The 25,168-nt window shown below is 58.9% G+C and overlaps 1 protein-coding gene across 1 annotated transcript in view; it reads right to left on the minus strand.

Moving 5' to 3' along the window:
- Window positions 1–3,520, minus strand: part of TMEM132E (transmembrane protein 132E) — a 30,491-nt gene extending 26,971 nt beyond the window's left edge. The window contains exon 1 of the mRNA XM_074595812.1: window positions 2,269–3,520. Within this exon, the coding sequence (XP_074451913.1) occupies window positions 2,269–2,341 (73 nt within the window). The 5' untranslated portion in view covers window positions 2,342–3,520. The remainder of the gene's footprint in view (window positions 1–2,268) is intronic.
- Between the last annotated feature and the right edge of the window lie 21,648 nt (window positions 3,521–25,168).

Consider the following 25,168-nt stretch of genomic DNA (forward strand, 5'->3'; position numbering starts at 1 on the left):
AACAAAACAATAAACAACCCCAACCATTTCTGGAAGCAGCTGATCCAGGGCTGGCAGCCAAGCGGCTCCCGGGGCTCCCGGTGCCGGCAGGGAAGCGCAGCAGGAGCAAGGCTGGCGCTGAGGGTTGCTCTTAAATAAAAAAAGAAGGGAAAAGGGAATAAAAAACCCCGCGCAGGAGAGCAGGGCGCTGCTTCGCCCCTGGCTGACCCCTGCCGCCAGCCCAAACGATTTGTAAGAAAGGCTGGGAGATATTAGGAGCTCTCAGCTTCTTTTTCCGGCTCCCTCCAAGACCTTTATTTGTCCAGGAGAGGCCGAAGCAGCGGCGAGGGCAGCTGTGTGTCGTGAAACGAGCCTAAAAACTCCTGGCAGATGCTTCTCTCCCCGCCGGCGCAGGCGTCCTCCTGCGGCAGCACGGCAAATCCTGGCCCCACACCCGGCACAGGCCACCCTCGCCCACCGCACACTGGCATCGCCGCCACGGGGACCCCCCCACCATGGCATCCCCCAGCCCAGGGATCAGATCCCACCCTGGGATAAACCCGAGGCCTGACCCACCGGGCTGTTGGTGTCCCAGCAGCAACAGGGCGGGCTGAGAAACCCCCGGGAGGGGATGGGGAGCAGTGGGCTGCATCCAGCCCCTGCACCGGAGGCAATTCCCGATGGAATCGCTTCCACAGGGATATTTCCCGTCACCTGCCAGCAAAGCCGACAGCCGCCTCCAGCAGCGCACCCGCCGTGGGGAAGCGCCGACCCAGACGGCTGAATCTCATCCAGGGAAACTGAGGAGCAGAAGGAGATCGCGCTTCCCTGACAGCTGCCAGACACTGTCCCCCCCCGCCTGAGAACCCCCTCACCTGGGGGTCCCAAAGAGACAGCTCTGCCAGCAAACCCTGCCCCGGCAGCACCCCAGGAAACACCCAGTCTCGGGGTACAGGGGGGGTAGCATCCGCCACCCCAAAGGATGCTACGTAAAGTTGCGGTGCTCGCCAGCCTGGAGCATCTCTGCTCCTGTGTTGGGGGTCAGAGTTTTTTTAAGGGGGGAAACCCCCTGCCAGCTCCACACAACGTTTCCAGTGTCCCCCCCCCCGCCTCCTCCTTTCACCACTGCTCGAAGAGCCTCGGGGGGCGCCGATGCTTGAGAAAGCCCTTCCTGAGCCCCCGGAGTGCCTCGGCCGTGGGCTGCCGGTGCAAAATGGAGCTGGGCATGGTCCAGAGACCCCTCCGGCCCCTGGGGGGTCTGGTTTGAGCGGGACGGGACAGAACAGCCCCCAAGACATGCTGAGCCCACGGCCAGAGCTGGGCTGGCAGGAGGGGTCTGGGTGGCTCCCCCCAAACTGCAAGGAGCCCCCCGCGTTCCGCTTGTCCAAGCCGGCAGCCGGGGAGAGATGCTTTGGCTGGTGCATCGGTGGGGCTTGGTTTTACACAAAAATCACCCGACAAAAACCATCCGCAGAAACCGGCCCCGTGTCCCTCAGGGTGCGTGACCCCACTTCGGCCTTGCTCGCCAAAAACACCCCCAGCAGCAGGTGCCGGCGTCCCCCGGGGTGTCACCGGGGCAGGCCGGGATGTCACCGCAGCTCGGCCGTGGCACGGCAGCGATTTGGATGCAACTCAGGGCAAGTGCAGGCGGCAGGGACCACCCCCCTTGCCCAGGCCGCAGGCAGGAGGGGCAGCACCAGCCCCAAAACCCCTGTCCCAAAAGCCGGAGGGGGGGAATAGAAAGAAACAGAGGGATGGCAGGGACTGCACCCCCATCCCCGCACCCCAAAATGATGCCACCTCGGCAGCGCTCGCCCTGTAACTCGGCGCAGGCTGGGAAAGCGGCTGGGTACGGGTCTGGGGAATAAGCGAGTGGATAATAGCGGATAAAGCCCCTGATCCTCCTGCTAAAGCAGCTCTGCATTAAGGAGACAAGGGGCGGGGGGGGCCGTGGGGGACACCGAAGCCCCCTCGCCCCATCTCCCCCCGCTGCCACCCCGCTCCCTGCCCGGGGACACAGCCCGCTGCAAGCGCTCGCCAGCACAAGCTGTCATTTTATTAAGCCAGGAATAAACTCTAATCTTCACCCATTTCGCTGGGGGGGGGCACAGAGGACCAGGGGAGGCGGCGGCTGCCGGGGTGGGGAGCAGTTCCCAGCTGGGCACAGTGGGGCAGATGGGGCTGGAGGGGTAAGATGGGTGCAAACCCCCTCCATGATGCAGATACCCACATAAGATATATATTTTCCGTCCCCCCCCCCCCCCCGCCCCCGGTGCCGGCAGCACTTACCGGGGAGCAGCAGGGAGCAGAGGCAGCAGAGCAGGGCGGCCGGCCCGGGGTGCATCTTCTCCGGAGAGGCCATTGCAAGGTGGGGGGGCAGCCAGAAAACCTGGGGGGGGGGGGGGGGGGGGGGCAGGCAGGCCCCGAGCCACCCCCGTGGCAAAAAAACCCCAAATTTAAAAAAATAAAATAAAAGGAATCCAACCAAGCACCAAAAAAAAACCCCGCAGAAATCCCCTAAATCCAACCACGTGCGAGCCGGGAGCAGCAGCCAACGGCGGAATTTGGGGGGGGGGGGGGGGGGGGGGTGAACCGGCTCAGGTTAGGGGGGGCTCGGTTTTGCCCCCCCCCAGCTCAGCGAGCAGAGCACCCCATCACCGGCCCCCCACCCCTCCCCACCCCGAACCTGCCGCAACACACCCCCCCCAGTGCCTGCAGGACGACCGGGGGAGCGCCCAGACGGCGGGGGCGGGTCCCCCTCCTCCTCCTCTTCCTCCTCAGGAGCCGAGGCGGGGGGGAGAAGAGCACGTGTAACCCCCCTCCCGGAAAAAAAAAAAAAAAAAAAAAAAAAAAAAGATGTGCTGATGAAGGATGATGCTGCAGGGCTAGCAGGTCGCCAGCCCCCCCATGCAACGAGAATAAAAATAAGATTTCCAAGCGCGGTTCTTCCAAAAAAAAAAATTTTAAAAAAAGAAAGAAAAAAAAAAAACCAAGCAGCTGAATTAAAGCGCTCCCCCCGGGAGGAAAAAAAAAAAAAATCAACGGTAACAAAAAACCACAACCCAAAGCAGGCGGGTGAATAATTAATCCCAGGCAGATGCAATTAATCAGCGGCAGGAGCAGCTCGGCGGCGGAGTCCCCGCATCCGAAGGCAAAGTTTCGGGGGTGGGGGGGGGAGCGGCCGCTCCGCAGCCCGGGGGGGGCCGGGGCTCACTCGCTGCCCCCCTGCCGGGGCTGGAAGCGGGGGGAGCCGGCCATGAGCATGCAAAGGAGGGGGGGGGTCCCCACCTCCTCTGCCACCCCCCCTTCTTCCGGATTAAAGAGGGGGGGCGCACCCCCTCCTGCTGGCAAATAAAATTAAAGAGGGGGTGCAGGAGCCTTGGGGAAAGAGGCAAGTTTGGGGGGTGCTGCCTCTTGTCCCCTTCCGGGCCCCCCCCACCGCTGGGGGGGCCCCGCCGCTTGGCGATCCCGTGGCCGCTCGCCCGGCCGGAGCCGCATCGGGCTCCGGTGGGTGCCAGCGCGGGGAGGGCGGCAGGGGGAGGCGCCTTCCTCCTCCTTCTCCTCCTCCTCCTTCCTCCCCCCTCCTCTTCGGGCGAGGAGGTGGAAGCCGAGCGGAGCCCCGCTCCCCGCCGGTGCAGCGCGATGCGATTCGATGCCAGGCGATGCGATGCGATGCGATGCGATGCAGCCCCCCCCACAGCAGGTTCCCAGCCCACCCCCCCCATCCCGGCACCCCGGGGTGCGGCGGGGCGGGTAGGGGGTCTGCACGGCGGGCCTTCACCCCCTCTGCGTGCCATGCACCGCCGCCGCTGCAATGAAAGGGGGTAATAATAAAAAATGGGGTTTGGGGAACCCCCAGGGTGGGGGGAGTAGAGAGGTGCAGAGCACGGGGGGGGCACACACCTCATCACCCCCCGGATGGAGAGGGTCAGCTCGGTTTGGTCGCTTCTCTCCACCCTGGGGGGGTTTGGGCCCCTTCCCCATCCCCACTGTGGCTGGGGTGTCCCATTCCTCTCTGGCCCCCTCTGCCAGTGGCCCCCAGGGGGGATCTGGGGTCACCCCCCTCCCTGTAGCCCTGTGCATGCAGGCAGGGCCCGGCTGCAGCCCCACACATGGCCGCAGGTGGCTGGGGACCCCCTGTGCCCCCACAGGGACGGGGGATCAACCACCACCTTGCCCCAGTCCCTCGTGGTCTGCTTGGTCCTCTCCACACCACACACCCAGGGACCCTCTCCCACAGGGTCCGGAGATGCTCACAGCATGGCTGGGGAGGGATTCCCCTCATCCCGGACCGTACGGAGCCACAGGAGAGACGCGTTTTGGGGGAGCATCGCTGCAGTCGCACCCTGGGAATGCCACGTTCCCCTCAACCGCATGGTGCCCAGCGGGGACACTGGCTTTTGGGGACCGAGTCCCCGTTGCAGCCATTCCCTATGTGGTCCACGTGTCCCCTCCCCGCATGCACGCACCACACGCGGTGCAGCCGCCCCAGCCCGAGGGTGGGTTTTCCTGCCTCCGCCAGCCCCGTGACCACCCCAGGTGCCTTCGCCCTCCCTCCCTGCTGCCATATATTTCTCCATCTCCCTTCACCAGGAAATATTGGCCGGCGCGTTCCTCCTGGCAGCCTCATTTACAGTGGAAGTGCATAAGACATCTCCATTAATGCCAAAATAATTCACGGCAATTAATGGGATTGACCTTGAGCAGTGACAGAAGCTGAAGATGCCCCCAAGAAGCGGCAGCCCGGCAGGGCCGAGGGGGGAGGACAGCCCCCGGGCTGAGCCCCTGTGCACTCCCCGGCACCTTTGGGTGCTGCTGGGAGGTCTTTGCAAACGACGCTGGGGGATGGCAGAGGGACCAGGGTGAAGAAGAGGAGGGAGATGGGATCTGCCCCGAAACCCACTGCCTGGGGCGCTGAGGGAAGGGCAGAGCATCATTTTTGGTGACCAAAAAAGACCCGTCTGCTGCGGCGAGCGGCCCCACGCCACCGCCCAGGCGACTGCCACTTGTTTTCATAAAAATCCCGTGATTTATAAGCCAATCTCCCGATTGCTTTGGGGAGGGGAGGGCTGACTCACGCACGGGCCTGAATCCCCAGGGATGGCGAAGCAGAAGACAGAGCAAAGCAGTGGCCGGGCAGTGATTCATCCCTCCCCAGCCTGCCTGGAGGGCGATGGGGCAGACCCACGGTTTCCCCGCTCCAAAATGGGCCCCAGAGTTAGGAAATTGGGGATGATGACGCAGGACCACGCCGCATCCTGCCCCGTCACGGGAGCCTTTTCCTGCTGATGGATGAGGGTTTTTAAAGCGGGGTGTTTGGGTGCCATCCCTCGCACCTTCCCGCCGCGCCTCTGGCAGGTTCTTGGCACCGCCGCTGGGGTATCTTTCAACTGTTACAGAAATAAGTATTTTTACCCCAGTCGGATTTTATCTATGGCTCTGGCTTTGGCGGGCGGAGGGGCCGGGGTGGGCTGTGATCTCTCTTTCCTGAGCGAGGACCAAAGTCGAGGTTGCCACTTGTACTGGGGAGATGCCGGAGATAAATCCTGTTATTTTAGCAGGAGCCAAGACAGGGAAGGTCAAAAATGTGACTCCAGTGCAGGTTCCTGCCTGGTTTTGTGGGGACTCACTTGAGCATCTCCTGCTATTTCGGACATACGATGCGCTGGAAAGCCCAATGGTGGATATCCCAAGGAGTTACCCCAAAAAGACATTGAGGGGTGTCCAGGGAGGGCTGGGTTTGGCTTCCCACATCACCCCCAGGCAGCTTGGGGTGTCAAGCTTTGGCTTCCCACATCACCCCCAGGCAGCCAGCGTCAGTGACCTCCCGCCATGCATCCTGCTCACCCCGGTGGCATCGGCTTCACTCCCGATGGCATCGCATCCACCCCGACCGCAACAGCCCCTCGAGGGGAAGGGGAAGGACTTTGGGGTGCAAACCCTACAGGAGGCACTTTGGAGTCACCGACATCCATGGGGATAAATCCCGGCTGTGGAAGCAAACCCCAAGCAAGAGCTCCTGTGCCGGGTCGGGCAGAAAGCATCCGCTGGCCCCGCTAATCCCTGACCTGCATTTCACCTGCCTGTAATCCCAGGGAAGCACTAATCGCTGGGATAACAGTGCCCGGTAGGTGCTAATCGCCGGATCCAGCCCTAAATCCCTGTGGGAGCTGCTGCAGAGGTGTCGCGGTGGAGCTGGCGACGCAAGGATGGGGCTACGAAAGGGATGAACCAGCGGTGGGGGGGCCCATGGGGTGCAAATTTCCCCCAGACACAGCAGTGTGGGCAAGTGCAGCGCCGGACCCCACTTTTTTTTGGGGGGGGGGGGGGGCTTTAAACAAAAAACCAAAAGCCAGAGCTGGGGGTTGCACCTGGTGGGACACCCTGGGCTGTAATTTTTCACGCTATGACCCCAAGGATCCTCCAAAGATGATAAATCACCAATAAACTAGAAAGAATTAAAAAAACAAAACAAACAAACAAACAAACAAAAAAAAGCCCTGGGAATGCCTCGGGACAGCAAAACCTCAAGCCAAGCCTTCCCTTTTCCCATTATTTGCCAATAAAGAAGAATACAGGCGGGGAAGTTCCTCGTCTGCAAGCGGCTCTCTCCGACGGCGGCTGCCTTGTTAGCGGCTGGAGCGCTCGCGCCCCGGCCCGACAGCTAATTCTGCGCGGGAGCTGAACGGCTGACGCCGGAACGTGATTAAAAATATATATCAGTTCCCTCCCCTTCAACGCAGTGCCCGAAATACATTTATATCATCCGCCTTTCCTTATATAGTTCTGATAGTGGCATAAATATAGAAATCCCGTAATTGCCATAAATTAATTTTATGTTATTATTTCTAAGGCGAGGAGGCGGGGGGGGGAAGAAAAAGCCTTTTATTGTAATTAATTGTCCAGCTGGTTTCCTTGCAGGGTTCATGGCTCGTTATGCAGGTCTGTGGTTCTGTCCCGCTCTTCCCGCCCCCCCCATCTCTGCCCCCTTGGGGACCGTCCCCATCACTGGTCCCCATCATTGGTCCCCGGGGCCACCCCATGGGTCTCCTTCCTCCCAGGGTGATGCTGACAGAGGAAAATGGGTGGGAGAAGCAAGAAATGGGCTGAGATATTTCACCACCGGGATGCTGCAGGTCCTGACCCCCCCACCGCCGCCCCGTGGTACCCACGGCCAGCAAATTGTTTTGGCTTTGGGGTGCCCCAAACAGTGTAACGGCGCATTAGACATTGGATGCAATATTTATAATATTAAAATGAATATTTTAGTAGCGTATAAAAGTAACGGAAGGGCGAATCAAAGCAGTAGCGCCGAGCCCTTTCCTTCTTGCGAGATAAAAACGTTTCATTTCAATTTTTACTGTTTGGATTCGTCTTTTGCCTCGACTTTTACGTTCTATTAAAATATTAATTCCGGGCTATATCATAGGCCTTTAATATTTTATCTGATATAACAAGTCAACATTATCAAAGTTGTTGGGTCTCAGCACGGGGGAGCGGGGGGAATGGAATAGCCCCGCGAGCGGGAAACCCTGCGGACTCCGCAGTTCAGAGGGGAGCATCTCAATGGGCCAGCAGTGATGTTTTTCCCTTTTCCTTCCAAAAATTTTTACCCTGCGGGGAAATTTCTCCATTTCCACTTTTTTTTTTAATGGATTTCTGAAGAAAATAAGAGGCCAATGCCAAAGCTCGGGTTTCCCTCGCAGGGCAGGACCGACGGTGTAAATCCCTGCGGCACCCTGCGGATGCCGGGCTGTGCTCCACACGCACGTCAGAAAATCCACCGCGGGCCAAAACTCCTTGTCTTAAAACGGAGCATCCCGAGAAAATCCACCGCGTGCCAAAACCCCCCGTATGAAACCGGAGCACCCCGGCATCCTCGCAGAAAATTGATGAACACCATGTTTCTCCAGCGCCGGGGATTCAAGGCACCTAATTACAGCAGCTCGTTAGGAGGGGGCGGTTATCTTGGCAGCCAGGGAGGCCAGCAATAGCGTTTCTTTTCTTGCCTTGCTGTTTGCTTTAGTATTTTTTTTTTCCCCCCAGAAAAATTAAAAAAAAAAAAAAAAAAAAACAAACGTGGAAATTCGGGGGAGGATTTAGCTTCTTGGATGAGTTCAAAAGCAGCTCCTTGGAAATCAGCGGCGGGCTGATGGCAGCGCTGAGGCCGGGAGCACACGGGGCTGGGTGCTGGTGGATGCAGGGACCGGCCTTGTGTCATTTTTGTCAATTTTTTGGAGGGGGTTGGGGGGATTTGCAGCACCTAAATCAAATACCAAGGCCTCCGATGGAAGGGGGGCGACTGAGGCGCCGGCAGACCGCGGGAAATCAAAGGCAACAGATTCCGCCTTAACCAAAAGTATGTTTTGTATCCCGACCTTGGGATTTCGGCGATGGATGGATCCTGACCTGAGGATCACCAAAACCCCTGCGGTGGCCAGGCGTGCAGGAGGGATGACGGGAAAACTCACAGCACCAGTGGATTCAACGCCTGGGACACAGACCCTATGGCCCCTATGGATATACACCCGCCCGGAGCAGGGCGGGCAGCAGGCAGGGGCAGGCAGGAGAAGGCAGGAGCAGGCAGGGGCAGGCAGGAGAAGGCAGGGTGAGCCTTGCCCCCGGCCCCGCTCCGTCCCGCAAGGCTGATGAGGTTGCAGCTGGTTTCTCCTACGAGCCCGAAGGGACGGTCGGGGTCTCATGGGGGCAAAGAGGGACGTTCATCATCTCCAAACAGCTCCGGAGCTGCAACCATTTATTTCTAGACCTTGAGTGGGCTGGAGGGCAGGGAGGAGGCAGGGAGGAGGCAGCGAGGAGGCAGGGAGGAGGCAGGGAGAAGGCAGGGTGGGTGTCTGCAAGCCCCTGCCTGCAAAGGGACCCCGCTCTTGGAGGAGATACTGCCACCCTCCACCCAGACCTATGTATATATACACACACACATAAACACCTGTACATATATATATAAAACATTGAAAAATGCAGAATCCCTTCTTTTCCAGCCTCGCTCCCCGTACTGCGCTGTTTGAGACCTCGCAGGGGTTCAGGAGAGCGCATGGTGGCCGTGTCCCCAGGACGGGTCCCCATCACCAGCCCCACGCTCTCGCCGGGGGACACCTGACCACCCCGACTCGCCTTTCCATCCCCCTCTCCCTCCCCCTTCCCTGCTTCTCTGGCCAAGATGGAAAGACAGACAGGGAAAAGCACTTAAGAGGAGGAGAAAAGCCCATTTGCTTTGGTTTCCCAGTCGCCCCCTCGCTTGGCTCGGCTCAGGCAGTTTGATTTTCCGGAGGCTTTTAGGCCTCCCCTGGTCCCTAATCAGATAAAGGGTCGCAGCGGCGGGGGGGAGGGTGTGAGGAGTATTCGGGACCGCGCAGCCCTTAACGGTGCTGCAGGGATGAGCTCATGGTGGGGCACAGCCTTCCCACAGCCCCAGCGTGGCCATGGTGTCCCGTCCATCACACCAAATAGCTCCTGGACAACCCCCCCTCCGGTGGGGCAGGATCTGAGCCACTTTCTCCCCCCACCTCCATTTCCCCAGCTGGGATGCTCTGGGCTCGAGCCCATCCTGGGCAATTTGTGGACAACGAAGAGGCTGGGTTGGAGTTGGGCTGATTTGCAGGGTGAGGGGTAGGGAATACCCTGGGTGGCCCCAAATCGGGTAAGATGTGCTCATTGGCGTGTACTGTGTGGGTCCTCAGCATCCTGCCACCCCACAGCTCCTTCCTGGGGGGGCCGGCCATCCTCAGGGTAGACTCTGCTGGGAATTGCCCGGAAAAGGCTGTTTGGCCGGATCCCCTGCTCCCGGGATGCTCAGCCCTGTGCCCACTGCATCCCCCCGACTCGCTCCTCACCAGGTCCATTCACCCCCAGCGATCCCTCCCAGCCCAAGGACGGCTGATGGACACACCGACCCCTGAGAAATGGGTCCCGGTGGGATGCGGCAAAGACTGGCACTGTGCAATTATCCCGGTAATGGGTTTTCACTGTAAGCTGGGGAGAAGGCGGCAGAAAACTGACAAAAACACGCACACGCCTCAGCCTCAAAAGGTCCCTCTTAGACACAAGGGGAGCCATGACAAGACGTGGGGTGGGAGAAATGCTGCGAGAGCAGCTTCTCCACCAGTCCAGCCCTGGGAACAGAGCTATGCATGGCCCATGGAGGTGCTACTGCGGGAACAGAAAGAAAAACTGGCCCTTCAGAGAGGTCTGGGGACCTGCCTGCGCCTGCTTGTGGGCTACCTCCTGAGGGCAGCGGGACCTGCCTGCCTGGCGGGGGGCTGTCCTCCGAGCCCCGGCTCGGTGAGCGCCGGGGCTTGCGGCTGGCCCGGGGCTTGAGGCTGGCCCAAGGCTGACGGCCTGACAGTGGCTGAGCGGGATGAGATCCCACCAGCTCTCCGAGGCTGGGGTACTTACCAGCAGAACATAAAAATGGCCAGTTCAGATGAGAGCAAAGGTCCCTCTAGCTCTGGATCTGGTCACTGGGACGGTCAGCTGCTACGTGTCCAGCCAGCACCCATCCCTCTCTCTGTCCCTCCATTTACCTACCCATCCATCCATGCGTCAGTCCCTATGTACCTCACCCTCTCTTTGTCTGCCCATCCATCCATCCATCCATCCATCCATCTCTCCCTCCCTCCCACCCTTTATACCCTCTATCTGTCCATCCATCCACCCGTACATCTCTCTATACCCTCTCCGTGCCCACCCACCCCTATCTCTCCATCCCTCTATCCCTCACCCGTCCCTCTATCCCTCCAACCCTCCCTCCATCCATCTCTCCATCCCTTCCTCCCTCCCTCCCTCCCTCCCTCTCTCCCTCCATCCATCCATCCATCCATCCATCCATCCATCCATCCATCCATTCATCCATCCCTGCCTCCCTCCACCCATCCCTCCATCCCTTCCTCCCTCCATTCCTCCACCCTTCCTTCTTTCCATCCATCCATCCATCCATCCATCCATCCATCCATCCATCCATCCATCTATCCATCCATCCCTGCCTCCCTCCACCCATCCCACACCCCCTGTCCCTGCCTCCTCCCCTCGGTGCTCCTCATCTTGGCTGCCTTCTCTCCCCATGGCCACCACGACCTTTCCAGGTGAGGACACCTGTACTGGCAGCTCTGCGTCCCCCACAGCGAGACCCCTCTGCCACCCACCCTCGCTGGCACCGTGTGGCCAGCTAGGGCTGAGGATGGTTGCCAGCCGAGCAGCGAGAGGCCCCGGCAGCGAGCGGGGCCTCCCTTTCCCCTTCACTGGACCTGTCACAACAGCGCTCACTGGGGACGGAGACGGCGGCAGAGGGAGGTACTGGGAGAAGGGCTGAGACCAGCTGAGCCTCCCACAGCTGCCTTGTTTTTGGAGGCACCGCAATGCTTCGGGCTGAGTTCGCTCCTGGGTACAGGGTGGTGGCAGCTCCAGAGTCCCACCACTCCAAGTATCTCCTACAGGACACCCACTGGAGAGTGGCCCCAAGCTGGGCACCCCATTGCACCCCACAAAGCACCCAATCATCTCCAAAACACCAAGCCCCAGCAGCAGGAGGGGGGTTTCCCCCATGCCCGCTCCGTGCCTCCTCCCATGGGACATGGTTCGACACCAGCAGCCACCTCCCCAGGGCCTTTCCCTCCAGGGCTGGCAACCCAGTGCTGGAGCAGCTAATTGTGAGCAAGGAGTCATCAAACACAGCCTTAATTCCCCCCGGAGGCTCCCGAGCGGCTGCTGGGGCTCTGCTACGAGCAGATGGGGTGCCTCCCACCGCAGCAAGAGGAAACCTCCGGTGCCCATCAGCCTCGGGAGGCGAAACCAGAGACCAGCTTTTATCCCGGAGCTCAGAGCCCCATCTCCAGCGCCTGCCCGTCTGGCGTGTCCGGCCGGGATAACGATGGAGCAGCTGTTAATTCATCTGGGTCAGCCCCAGTGCTGCGTAATGGCCACCCCGCTAATGGCCGGGGTGTCCCGGGGGCGTGGGGTCCCATCTGGAGCTGGAGGCCAGCGAAGCCCTCTCCTTCCTGCCATTAGCAGCTCCCAGCTGGGATTTCCCATTCCTGGCGGGATGGGGCGGGGCAGGGCGGGGAAGAACCCCCTGGAAGACCATTTAGGACCATGAATTTTTCAGGAGCCTCATTTAGCAGCAAACATTTTCCCATCTGGTTTTGCACAAAGTGGATTAACGCCTTCAGCCGCCCCAGAGCTGGGGGGGGGGGGGGGGATGGAGGAGGCAGACCCGAGTGGGAGTGGGCTGCTGTGATTTCGGAGGGGCTGGGGGGGCGCAGGGGGAAGGCAGAGGTAAGAGCCGGGGCTGGGTTCGGCTCCTTGCTCTGCCCTCTGGGTCCAACAGCAACCTGCTGCCCGCGCCAGAAGGACCAGCGTCGCAGCCGGTGCCGGCTCCGGGCAGCAGAAATTGAGCTTCACCCAAAACACGCCTGAAAGCAGCAGAAAAACCCTCGTTTTGCACCCGGGCATTCACGGGACGCAAAAACCAGCCGGGAAACCCATGCATGCTTTGCCTGCATCCCCTATCACCTGCGCTGAGCCTCCGGGACTGCAGGATAATCCCGTATCCGATGGAAAGGAGCTGCCAGCCAGGGCTGGGAAGCGTCAGGGAAAATAGCGTTTGAACCACAGGCGTTGCTGGAGTCTGGAATAATTATAGCACCGGGGTCAAAAGAGCCTCCTTCAACGTCATTTTTCTGCTCAATATGCAGCAGCCATTTAAAATAAAATAAAGCCCCTGGAAAGTCCAGGCGTGGAAGGGAAGGGTGGGGAATGGTCAGGAGAGAGGGAGGATTTTCCAGTGGGATTGCTGCTGTGCTGTCTGGCGGGCAGGCAGGGAAAGGAGCACAATTTTGTGGTAAAAAAACAGCATTTAAGGCTGCTGGCAACAATTTCTATCAGAGCTCAGCGGTTTTTTGAACAAAACGCTCCTGACCTTGACGGTATCTGGCCAAAGATGATTCAGTATTTGGCTACAGGTGGCCACATCTCAATTAAAGCCCCGGACGTCTCTGATGACGTGTCTGATGCATCCTCTACAGCAACCCTGCTAACGGGGCTGGACGTGGGCTTGGTTTTTCTGACGTCTGCAGCCCTTTTTTGATCTCCTCGAGGGGTCTGATGGACAATCGCATCCTTCCTCAACCTCACCTCCCCTCCCGGAGCCGAAGGCGAGGATCCCCCCTTCGCCCGGGGGGGCTGCCGGGGCACAGGGTGTATTTCCCCATCCTGGAATCAAGCTTTGCAAAGTCAAACGGCCTTTGAGGGCTCTGCAAGAGGTGGGCAAAAGGGCTGAGCCCCGGCCACCGACTTGCAGGGTGTCCTTTGTCACCTTCCTTCGCCTCATGGATTTAATTTTACCATCACAGCACCCTTTTAGCGCAGATCTCAGCCCTGGGGAGAGCTGTGCTCATCCTCTGAAGGGTGCCCGCCGGCTGTAGTGCAGGGGGACCCTGGGCTGGCCCACGGGATGCCATAGCGCCCCAGCTGCACAAGTCCCTCCCCGTATCGTCAGGCGTTGTCCTGGCACACACAAAGCTCTCCCCGAAGAACCAGGCAGCGAGGAAAATAAGAAGATGCAAAGGGCAGGCAAGGGAAGGCAGCGAGTTTCTGCTTGGCTGTGCAGGGAGGGGGTCTGCGGGGCACAAACAGCGTCCGCTCCCGTCTCTTCATACCAGTGACATTGAGGAGAGTTGCAAAAAAAATCCATTTTCTTCACCCAGAATGGACGGGGCGGGGGGGGAGAGAGAGAAAAAAAAAAAAAAAAAAGACGTTTGCAGCCTTGAAAGATTCATGTTCCCCCTCCAGAAGCCAGCGAGACCGCGCGGGCTCCGCGGAGGTCTCAGTGCCAGCGCTGGCCCCGAATGGCCCTGCCAGGGCCGGGGGAGGCAGGGATGCTCCCAGCGGGGGGATTCCCATGGGAAAAGCCAGGCCAGTGGGAGCTGCGAGCACTTGCCCAGCCCGGCTCCATCCGTTAGTGATCTTAATTAATCACCATCCCCTTGCACTACTACTTAGTTACATGCCTCTGAGACCCCTGGGCAGCAGCAAGGGCTGCAGCTCAGCAGAGGGACCCCAAAATGAGCACTGGGACCCCAAAACAAGCAAGAGGGACATGAAAACAAGCAGAAAGACCCCAAAATGAGCTGAGTGACCGCAAAATGAGCAGAGGGACCCCAACACGAGCCTCTCCCCGTCGCAGAGCCACGATTTGAGCACTGGGTCCACGCGGATGTGCCAGTTCTCGGTAAACCCAGAAAAAAACCCTTTCCACCCCAAAAGCGGAGCCCAGGTGAGAGCTGAAAGGACCCCACCAGCCCCCATCCTCCCTATGGCTCAAGCTGGGCGAGCAGGTCCCCGAGGCTCTGCGTCTCTAATAGCAATTAACGGCAGCCCCTGACGGATGCTGGTGCTGGGCCCAAGGAAGCTCTCCATCCCCCGGGACCGCGGGGCTCGCTGCCGCCCCGTCTGCCTCCCCACAGCTCTCCAGAAAACACGCTGGCGCCGGCGTTATCAGCCCGGCCACAAGCCAGATCTGCCAGAGCTTTAGTGCCATCCCAGGAGCCCGCCGTCTATTTTTAATCCCACTAAAAAGCAGGCACTTTGTCACTTAAGTCTCCATCCCGGACTCCCACTTACCCAAGCTGGAAGCGAGCGGCGGCTCCGGCAGCATCCCCTGCGCCAGCAGCCCCAAAACCTGGCTACAGGGAGGATGCGCTCAGGGTCTGGGGCAGGAGGGTGGTCCCCGTCCATGGGGCTGGGATCGGAGCCTGGGGCCAGGAATAAACCCTGTCCTAGTCCTTATTCCTGATTCCTGATTCCTGATTGATTCCTTATTCCTTATTCCTTATTCCTTATTCCTTATTCCTTATTTCCTTATTCCTCCACCTTTCCATCTGTCCATAACTAGGGGAGGAGGGAGAAACCATCCCAAAGCAAATTCCTCTTCTCCCCTACCTAAAACTGCCAGGAACTGGGGAAAAAAAACCCCTCCCATTTCCCTTTTCTCTGCTGCCGGCCCATCTCAGGGGGGCAATGTGGTCCCCCCAAAAGCTGCTGCTCTTTACGGCCCTTGAACCCTGGTGCAGGCACCGGGGCTCTGCACTTCATCTGCTGGCAGATAATTTTCCTGTTAATAAAACCTCTATATTTAATGGGGGGGGGGGGTTTAAGGGCAGGGTGTCAGAACTCACACCTTCGAGCCCCACGGCGTCACTCGGGTCTTCCCACCTGCCCCCCCTGCGTGGGTCCATTGCATCCCAGCAGGATCCAACAGCTCCGGCATGCCGAATCCAAAATCCTGTAGGTTAGAAACTCCCGCAAACAACAAACCCAATGGGACCGCGGTGCAGCCCCCCCCCAGGTGGGTGATGGCAGATAAGGGCCCGCTGCCGCAGGAAAGGGAAAGCTCTCCAGGAGGAATATTAAACCTCAGGGCGGGTGGATTGGAGGTTTATCAGCTTTTGATGGTAATAGATTTTTGTAATAACCCGACTTTATTACTGGAAACAATGTGAAGACGCAAAGTGGCTTTGAGGCTTGTTAATAGCATTTTCCAGCCACTTTAACTCCCTTCTCCCATCGCCGGTGCTTCACCGGGGGATGCCGAAGGGATGGATGGGGAGGTGAAGAAACCCTGGCCCAGCCCGGTAAAACCACTCGATGCTTTCCTAGAACCGAGGGCACATCTCGGAGCCCCCGCGGGTCAGCGGAGAGGGACGTGCTGGTGAAGACACGTGTCCCCGAGAAGCGGGCACAAGTTTGGGTGGCACAGGGATGGGATGGGCGCATCCCACCAGGGCAGCTTTCGGACCCTGCCCTTGCCAGCCGCTACTAGCAGCTGGGAATATACCCTGACAAATAAAAGAACTGCCTTCCCCCTCGACCGAATCCCAGGTTACGTGCTTGACAGGTGATATTTGTACCTCTCCCAGTGAGTAAACTGCAGCGCTCGCATTAAATCAGCGTCTCGGCTCAGCCCTCCAGCCTTCCCCAGGGATGCTCCGTCCCGTGGCATCCTCAGACCCTCCTCATCCTTGTGATGGAAAAGGCAGGTCAAGGGCAGCACCGCAGAGCGGGGCGATAGCCAAAATGCTGGAAACTGGGGACGGCGCTAGAAAAAAGGGAAGAAAAATCAGGCAAGGGCAGAGGCGGAGCTGTGGAGAGCAGCGAGCGTGGGGCGGCAGGGTCCCCAGCCACAGGCTTCTCCGTGACGGCGGCTGGCTTCTGGTCTGGGTTTGGGCAAAGAGAGGAAAGAAAATCCCCCGCTGGGAGCATGAAGTTGGATGCTTTGAATCACCCGCATGGGGTTATTTTTCTGGTTTTTTGGCCAAAGCCACTGGAGCTTGACCTTGAACCAGTGTCTCGTTTCCCTCTGCCAACCCAAAACCGCCGTTTTATTCAGCAAAATAGAAATAGTAGCCGCATGAGCGCTGTTCTTCTCCAGCTCTGGAACCAAAGGCAGCTTTACTGGCACGCCAAACACTCCAGATCATCTCCATGGCCCCGCCACCACCGCAGGGCAACAGGAGGGACAGATTTGTAGGTGCCACTTGGGGACACCCAGATCAGGAGCGGTGGAAGGGGAGGAGGGAGAAACACCTGGACCCTTCCCATCACCACTGCTCCCCAAAATCCGTCCCGTTAACGCACCCTGTTTGGAGGTGGATGCGGGGGGATGGAATAAAGAACCCCCTTTGGTGTGTCCTGGGCGACTCCTTGTGCTGCAGGGAGCCGTGATCCCAGCCCGGCTCCGACCCAGCGGCATCACATAAATAATATTGAATTATTTCCCTACCGTTTCTGGGAATTGCCAGTTAAGGCTCTTAGGCAGCGCACACTCACAGCTCCTAATCTTATTCACCTGCCATTTACCCTGGGAGCAGAGCACAAAGCCGCCGGTCTTTCCAGGGCGCACAGATAACGGGGTCTCACGTTGTTAATAAAAGGGAATAATTAATATTAATCAGAGATGCTATATAATGCACGCCAGGGCCCTTCAGGTGTGCGGAGTCAGGGTGCAGCAAAGGGAAAAATAGGACTTTCCACCCCAAAATAGCTCATGGGAGGCAAAAGAAGGGGAAAGGCAGAAGCCGAGCTTTGCTGTGCACAGGGGCTAATCTGCTGCCCGGCTTATAAACATCATTCCCCAGATATCCATCTGAGCACTAAAATACCTGCCTGGCACCTGGGAGTCGCCGTGTCTCCGGGGAGATAACACTGGGTTGAAAGTTCTCCCCTTCCCCAGGATGTCTGGGCCCGAAAGACAAATCTGGTGACACCAAAAAACATTTCCAAACTCGACTGAACCTTGCCAAGTTGCTGATCAAAGTAAATACGAAGGGAGGAAATCTGAAGGTTTGGGTTTTGCATCAGCAGAGATGCTCTGCCTTGCAATCACTTCTTCTCTTTGAAGTGGCCTTCGGGGGTGCTGGAAATACCCTGAAATCCAAGCAGCCCCCGCCAAAGGGTTTCCTTTCAGCCCCCAAAAAGCTATCATTTAATTAAATCCAAACCAAAATGCTTTGATTAGAGCCCAAGACAGAAGCCTCTCTTTTTTTTTTTTTAAACCTTCCCATTAACAAAAAGCCCCAAAGGCTGCGGGGGGGGGGGAGCTCCCGCTGGGTTTCAGGGAGAAGAGTGATGAAGCAGCATCAGGGGGGGATGCTGCGGTACCCAGCCAGGCATCGTCCCCCGGAGGGAGATCGAGGAAGGGTCTGTAAGTGAAATCCTCTTCACCACATTATACATTTGGCTAAAATTCAATTATATTTTGGCCAGGAAGTTAAAAAAGAAAGACCCAGGCCTTATGACACCCATCCACCTCCCCGCAGCGGGGTCGGCGACCCTGTGTGGGCAGAGCTCCGCTCACGCCGCCGTGATTCCCCGCTGCGGGGCTGCGATTCCCTGATGAAAATAGCAGGGAGGGTGCCAACACCCGCTTCACAACTTCTCCTGACCTCACCTCCTTTTTTTTTTTCCCTATTGATACGATTTTTTTTTTTTCCCGATTTTTTTTCCTGGCTCATTTCAAGCCTGAGTTCCCCAGATGCTCCCTGAAATCTGCTAATATCCCTGAAACCGGAGCCCAAAGGAGCCGTGAGGCTCCGAAACCACAAATGATGCTATTTTCAGGCCCTGATGGGATCAGGAGGGGTTTTCCTTGATGCCTCACAGCATGATGCTCGCAGCAGCCCCGAGGGATCCCGGGCCTCATCCAGGTGAGTTTTACACCAGTTTTTTGTACGGGGACAGCAGAGGCCCATGACGGGCTGTGGCTTGGGGCCGGCAGGAGCCTCTCCAAACCACGACACACGTCTCCGATGAACCTGGGCTTGCGTTTGCAGGCGGGAGAGAAAGCTCCTGAAAGAAGGGTTGTGGGTGAAACCAAGATTGCCCCAAATAGCAGGGCTGGCCCACCCCAGAGGGGACCAGCAGCCGGGTGCTCCGTGCCGTGGGAGCCAGAGGCACCGCTGCCGGGGGGAAGAGGAGGCATCGGCAGCCGGCACATCTCGCCGTGCCCAGCCCACAGGCCTGCCACCTTCTCTGCTTGCCTTCCCATCCTGCTAATTTCAACCACGGAAAACTCCATCTGGATAAAATAGAAAGCCAGCATTTTATTTTAATTTTTTTTTCCTTTTTTTTTTTCCTTTTTTTTTTTTTTTTTTTTTTTGTGCATATTGAGTGTGTACTGGATGTAAACTGTGTTATCTGGATGGCTTGCTGGCTTAGCACAGCCTCCGTTTTACCATACTAATGACTTTTTACACTCCAGGTAAAATCAGAACAAGACAAGAAGGTTTTAGAAAGCTCGTTCTGACAAATTCCTCACTGTAATTACTGGAGCAGAAAGAACTCATCAGCAGTACATGCCGTTGCTCCGGGCGCTAAAAGTCTCGAGTGGTGAATGGCCCAGATATGGAAACTGCAGCCGCCGCCACTGCATCGCCGCGCGGCGCAGGGCCCGGCAGGTCTCCGTGCCCGGGCGGCGAGCGCAGCCCATCGCAGCTTCCCCTGCCGACGGGCTCCTCGCCGGACGAGGAGCAATTTTATACACGAGTGATCCAGCATAATCCCCATCCTCCCGGGGCCAGGAACCGCCGCGGGGGTGACAGCACTGCTGCGGAGCGCGCCGGAGTGTCAGGTCCTGCGCCGGCTGGGCTCAGCTTTGTTGGTGGTTAAAGACACCGGGCTGGGCTTTGGGAGGCTGGTTTTGTTCTCCGGGTACCGCTCGGGATCTGCCTGGATGGGGAGGATGGGGAGTGGGGACCACCCATGCCCACTGACAGCCCGGCTGGCTCCCGCTGCTCACCCGGGCTCCGGCTCTGCCCCGGTTGCTGCGGACGGGAGAAAAGGCATCAAGGGCTTTTCCTTCAAATACATTGAAAATAAGAGGGGAAAATAAACCTGGATGGTGGGAAAAGGTACAGCGAAGCGGTTTGCTGGCTGCGCCCTGCCAGCAGCTGCCAACAGGGGTGACATACCCACCCTGTTCCACAGCATCCGTCCCTCAGGAGATGCCCGAGGACCAGGTCGGCCACAAAACCCCGTCTGGGAGATTAAAGCCACCAGGATGTCCCCTGCTGCAAAAGGACAGGCACCACGGCTCACCGGCCAGCTGGCATGGGCTGTAGGGACCAGCACTGGGATGGAGAGAGGGGACGGGGCAGTGTAGGGGCTCCTGGCACCATCCCAACCCCAGTCCCACATCCTCACCTCCAAGACCTGGTCCAGACCAAATGCCCGGGTCCGGACACCCTCACGGTTGCACCCACAAAGTGCTTCGCTTGCACAAGCAACAGTTGGGCTAGGAAGGGGCTGGGAAGAGCTTTTGAGGAGTTTTGGGGGCTGCAAACGTGCCTGTCCCGCATCCCCCAGGTCCTGCCTGTGCCTGACCCAGCAGGAAAGGAAAATCCATCACGGCTTGGCTTTTACTGCCCTCTCCAGTCCCCCTCCAGCTAAGGCAGCTCCCAAAGAGGGAACTAACCTCAAAGCATGGGCTGAGCTGTGGTGGGACCCCCCCCCCATCTCTCTCCCCGGCCCCAGGGGTGGCCAAGGCGAGCCCTCCCCATCCTCGGCCGTCTCCCAGCACCCACCTCTGTGCCAGGGACTGCGGTGGCCCAGGACGAGCCTCCCCCGAAGGGTAGGAGCCGTGTGGTTGGGCTGGAGGCTGGGGCCCGCTGAGATGTCCCCCAACACAGGGGACGCGGGGACATGGTCTAGGAGGGGACCACAGCGGCATAGGGGGTGCCCATCCCCTCCCCTCCTGCCACCACCCAGCCATTGCCATCACCTAAAAGGATTAGTCATTAGGGATTAATGGTGGATTAGACACTCAGGCACATATGGCTTAGACACGGAGGGGGACGCATTAGCACGCAGCCAAAAAAGCGTGGGCAGCTTGGGGGGCAGCTTGGGGGACAGCTTGGGGGGCAGCTTGGGGGGCAGGCAGGCACCTTTCTGCCCCACTGGCTGCAGCCAAGAGGCAGAGGGTTTCACAGGCACCAGGGCAGGAGGGGGATTTCAAGCCCGGAGGAGGGCGAGCGTGGACCGAAAGGTGGACGGACCCAGGGCAGGGGCAGAAGTCACCACTAGCGTCCCTCCCCGGGACCAGACCCTGCGCCCTGGCCCCCCAGAGCACCCCGGGCTGAGCAGCCCCCAGCAGCACCGCGCTCCCTGAAAGCCCCCCCAGCCTGGCTCTGAGCATCCCTTGGGAAAGCTCGCATCCTGGCCCGCTCCCTGCAGGAACTCCCAGCCCTGTTTGCCACCCTCTGCGGCCAATTCACTGGAATGTGGTGGGGGCCCATGGTGCTGGTGGGCAAAGATGCTCTTTTGGGAGCATCTTGAATCTCCGAAAATACTTTTTGGCAGATTTTTTGTTGGATGGCTGTTTTGGAGATGCAGCACCTGGGTCATGCAGGAGTTATCCTTCCCCTCTCCCACCCAGCCGCGCAGTGCGGGGCTAGGAAAGCAGAGCCTGTCCTTTCGGGGGGCTCCTTCCTTTCCTTCGGGGTCTTTGTACCCCGATCTTGACACGAAGCCCAGCCGCAGGCAGAACCGTGCCCCTCGCCACTGCTGCGAGCCCCCACGTGCCCACAGAGCCAGGCCAGAGAAAATGCGGAGGATGGATCCCTTTGCTCTTAATCTCTCTCTATCTGCTAATTAAATATTGATGGTAGTTAAATATTCATAGAACATTTTGGTTCCGAGTTTTTATCTGTCTTCAGGCATACATGAGGTCTTTGATGTGTTATTTTTCTGGTCACCCGAGGTCCCAGAAGCCTCCAGACTTGTCAACACTCTTTTGAGGGTTCCCCCCATCCCTTTTCCATGTGTGGCTGGTAGAAGGTTTTGGTTCTTTCATTCCCAGCTTCTTTTCCCTCTGTATCCCCTTTCCTATTTTTTTCTCCCAGCATGGAGCATCTTATCCCCGCCTCGAGGGATGCCGGCCTGGAGAGAGCAGCTCTCCATCCCCTGCACACCACAGGGAGGGGGGGGGGACGGCCAGCGGCAGCGATGGCAGTGCCATGGGATGTGGGGATGGGGCTGATCCCCCTCCACCTTCCTTTTCCAGGCTCCTGGAATCATCCCAGGTGATTCCAGTGGGGCCGGGGGTGCCCGAGTGCCTTGTGGCGTCTCCAAAGGAGAAGGACCTGAGGCCACGGAGCTGGCTGAGACCTGCCGCTCTCGGTGCATCTCCATCAGTCGGGAGAAGCCCCGGTGGGTCCGTGCCGGCGGGGGGGACCACGTCCGGGGCCCGGGAGCACCCGGGCAGCGCCCCGGGCTGGGGACCCCAAGGTGATGGAGAAGGAGCACCAGGAGCCGGCCAGGCGGTGCGGTGGGACGGTACCGGCGGCCGTTCCTTGGGCAGCACTGACATCTTGTGCCAAACGGAGGAAAAACACCAGCGGAGGCTCGGAGAGACGCGGAAACCCCTCCATTGCTGCTGTGCCCCAGGCCGGCACCCCAAACCCTGCTCTGCCCCCACCTCCAACAAGCCCGGCAGAGCCAGGGCAGCCGTCGGGTGAGACCAAAGGGCTCCCATGGGCCAGCGCCTGGCCCGGGCTGGTGGTCCGGCCACTGCCGTGAGCCCCGAGCGAGACCCAGGGTCCCAAAAATGGCAAAGGCCAGCAGGAGCCGGCCCTCACCCCAGCCCCACACGGCCAGCGCCCATCCCCATCGCCCGTGCCACATCCAATGGCACCTCAGCCATCCACTATTAATTTTCTCCGCAGCGAGCTCAGCGGGACAGCGGTGAGGAAGGTCGTCTTTCCCACGGCCGACCCAGGAAATATTTGCAAAAGCATTTTAGGGATATTTCCGAAAGCGCCTCACGCCAAGGGGAAGGGTGGCCGTGGCGGGGCTGCGGTACGGCCACGCAGGTCCCCGCTCCCCCGGCTCTGAGCAGTGCCAGGGGGAGGATACACAAGGAAAGTACCCCCGAGTTGTCCCGAGGGAAATGAATTCACCTTCCGCTGGGTGACTTTTCCTCCCTGGGCAGGTACTTTCAGAAAATACGTGTGAAAACTAACAATCACTATCACCACAAAAGCAGCAGATTGCAGTTGCTGATAGCTACAGACTGGGGAAAAATATGACAGGGACCCGGGGCCGGGTTGCGGGGGGATTCGGGGTGGTGCAACAGAGCCCCCCATGTCCTGGTGATGCTGACCCTGTTGCCCATCACCATCTCCGAGCATCCCACCGGCGCTGCCCAGCCTTGGTTCTTGTGCCTGGAGAAAATCCGGAGACCCCAGCCAAGTACCTAGTGTAATTTTTTTAATTATTTTTTACCCTGGCTTCTGGGTGCAGAGGACTTTGTGAACATCTTACTTGCTCTTTTGGGGCATCTTCTTTTTTTTTTCCCACCGTTAAATGCTGCTGCTTGCCTTTTGGGCTGCTGGGAAACCGTGAGGCATGTGCAATCTGCAGAAATCAGGGTGCAGATAAGGAGGCAGACGGTGCTTTGGGTTTATTTTAGTTTTAAACTCTGGGTTTTTTTGGGGGAGCGGGGGAAGAGATCACTCAACTCGAGCAGCCCAGCCCTGATCGTAATCTCAAGCAGAGGAGTCTGGTGTGAAATCAGCTTTTCTGCAAGGGCCGGTCCCCGAGCGGAGGCAGCCAGGATGCTGGGGGCCAAAGGACATGGGAAATGAGTCAGGCACCACACGGCGGGGGACGCCAGGACGGGGGGAGTTCAGCCCAGAACAGCTGAGAGAGGATAAACCACCAGGGAACGAGCCGTCTGAACACGGGTACCACAGAGCCCCTTCTCCGGGGTGATGCAGAGAGAAATCCTCATCCCGGAGGAAAGCTTTTTGCTCTGCCACTGGCACCCTGAGCCCCCCCCTGCCACCGCTTTGGCTTGAAAACCTTTTCCTTTGGGGCTGCTTTCCCCGTTATGGGACCAACGGGACACAGGGCGACCCTCATCCCACTGCCCAGCACTGGCCCGGGAAAGGGGGAGCTGCCCCGGCGCAGCCATCAGCCAGGAGCAGAGTGAGGGCTCCAAAATCGAGAGAGGGCTCCAAAGCCCTGGAGATCTACATCAAAGCTACGCGATGCCATTCCTTTCCCTGGGTTCCTGCTTTAGGGGGGTGAGGGGGAGATGGGGTGGTCCGAGCCTGGCCGTGAGGCTGCAGCTTCTTCCAGCAACATCTGCGGCGTGTTCGTCATTGCTCCTGCGTGATTAACGTGTCCGAAATCAGGGCTTGGCTGTGAATTTCCCGGTGAAATCTCCCCTGGACAAGGATGGCGGCATCTGTTCTGTCTTATTTCTAGACATTTGCATCTTCCGACAGCGGGAAATGGGCCCATCCCCACAGCCTCGGGGCAGCCGGGTACCGGGTGATGCCTCTTCCTCCCACTTCCCCCCTCCCTGGGGAGCGGCTTTGGGGTTAGGTGCAGATCCCCGCTGGGTTTTCCGGCCTTGGACACAAAAAAAAACAACCCTCCACTGCTTTTTGGGGAAAGTGATGGCATCTGGGCAGCAGCCGGCCGGGCTCCGCAGGGGCGTGGGTGGCAGAAGTGCAGGGGGACGATGAGCCACCTCTTCCTGGGGACAGGCGAGGGTGGACCCATCTCAATATAACCCATCTCCGCAAGCAGCTGGGGAAGTCCCAAGTGGCCGGGGCCAGGCAAGGACCTTAAAAAAGGAAACAGCAGGCGCGGGGCCGTGCATTTAGTGGTTATCTCAGCATCAGCCCCATCAAGGTAATGGAAAAGATGATCTGACCAAGACAAAGATTTAAACGGGAGAAGAATACATCAAACAAATCCTGTATAGAAAACAGACCTGACCTGGCAAAGCTGCTTTTGATCATGTTCATGACTTTGGCTGCCTCAGCTGCGGCAGCCATTCCATCCCATGGGCGCTGCACTTAGATCTTCCTCCCCCGGGGTTATCGATCAGCTGAAATGAGGAGAAGCGCCGCAGCATCAATAAAGCATCTGCAAACCCAGCTGGAAAAGCAGCTCTCACCCAGGGGGGAGCAGCATTTCCGGGGGGGCGGGGGGAGCTGTGCCATCGAGCGGGCGTCCCGCTGTGCCCGGCAGCTCTCTCTGGCAGCCCCAGCAATGCGGCGCCCAGCGAGACGAGGTTCTGAGCACGGAGGATAATTAAACACTGACACGCTCCCGGCGGAGGCGGTGGTTTCCCCAGGAACTGCTTGTGCTTTCTGCTCAGGGATGCAGAGAGGCCGTGGGGAGCAACGCCTGCGTGGGGCAGCCGTGGGGCCGGTGGGATGGGGGCATCCTTGTTTCCCCCAGCAGCGGGAGATTTGGAGGCCCTGCAATTTTTTTTGGAGGGGGCAATGAGAGCTCAGCCCCCAGCGGGGTCCCAAACGCCTCTGCCAGCCCCCAGATTTGCCACCTTCTCCTGCCCTTCTCGGCAGCAGGAGCAGGATCTGTCCCACACATTTTGCAGGTGCCAATGTCCCCCCCCGGCCCTGCGGGGCTCAGCCCTTCTCCCCCCCCATCCTCCCACCGCACCAGGCACGGTGCGAGGGATGGATGGAGGGATGAGGCAGCATTTCCTGGGGTCCCCCCACCTGTATCCCCCGCATTTCCTGGAGGGATTTCCCCAGCCATGGGATTTCCCAGCAAATAAGGGTGACAAAAGGCAGGGCTGGCAGAGGCCCAGGACACCATGCTGCCACCCTGGGAGAGGGGACAGGCAGAGATGGAGGCTGGTGGC

Source organism: Larus michahellis, chromosome 7 (assembly GCF_964199755.1).
Source record: "Larus michahellis chromosome 7, bLarMic1.1, whole genome shotgun sequence".
In the NCBI taxonomy this organism is placed as follows: Eukaryota; Metazoa; Chordata; class Aves; order Charadriiformes; family Laridae; genus Larus; species Larus michahellis.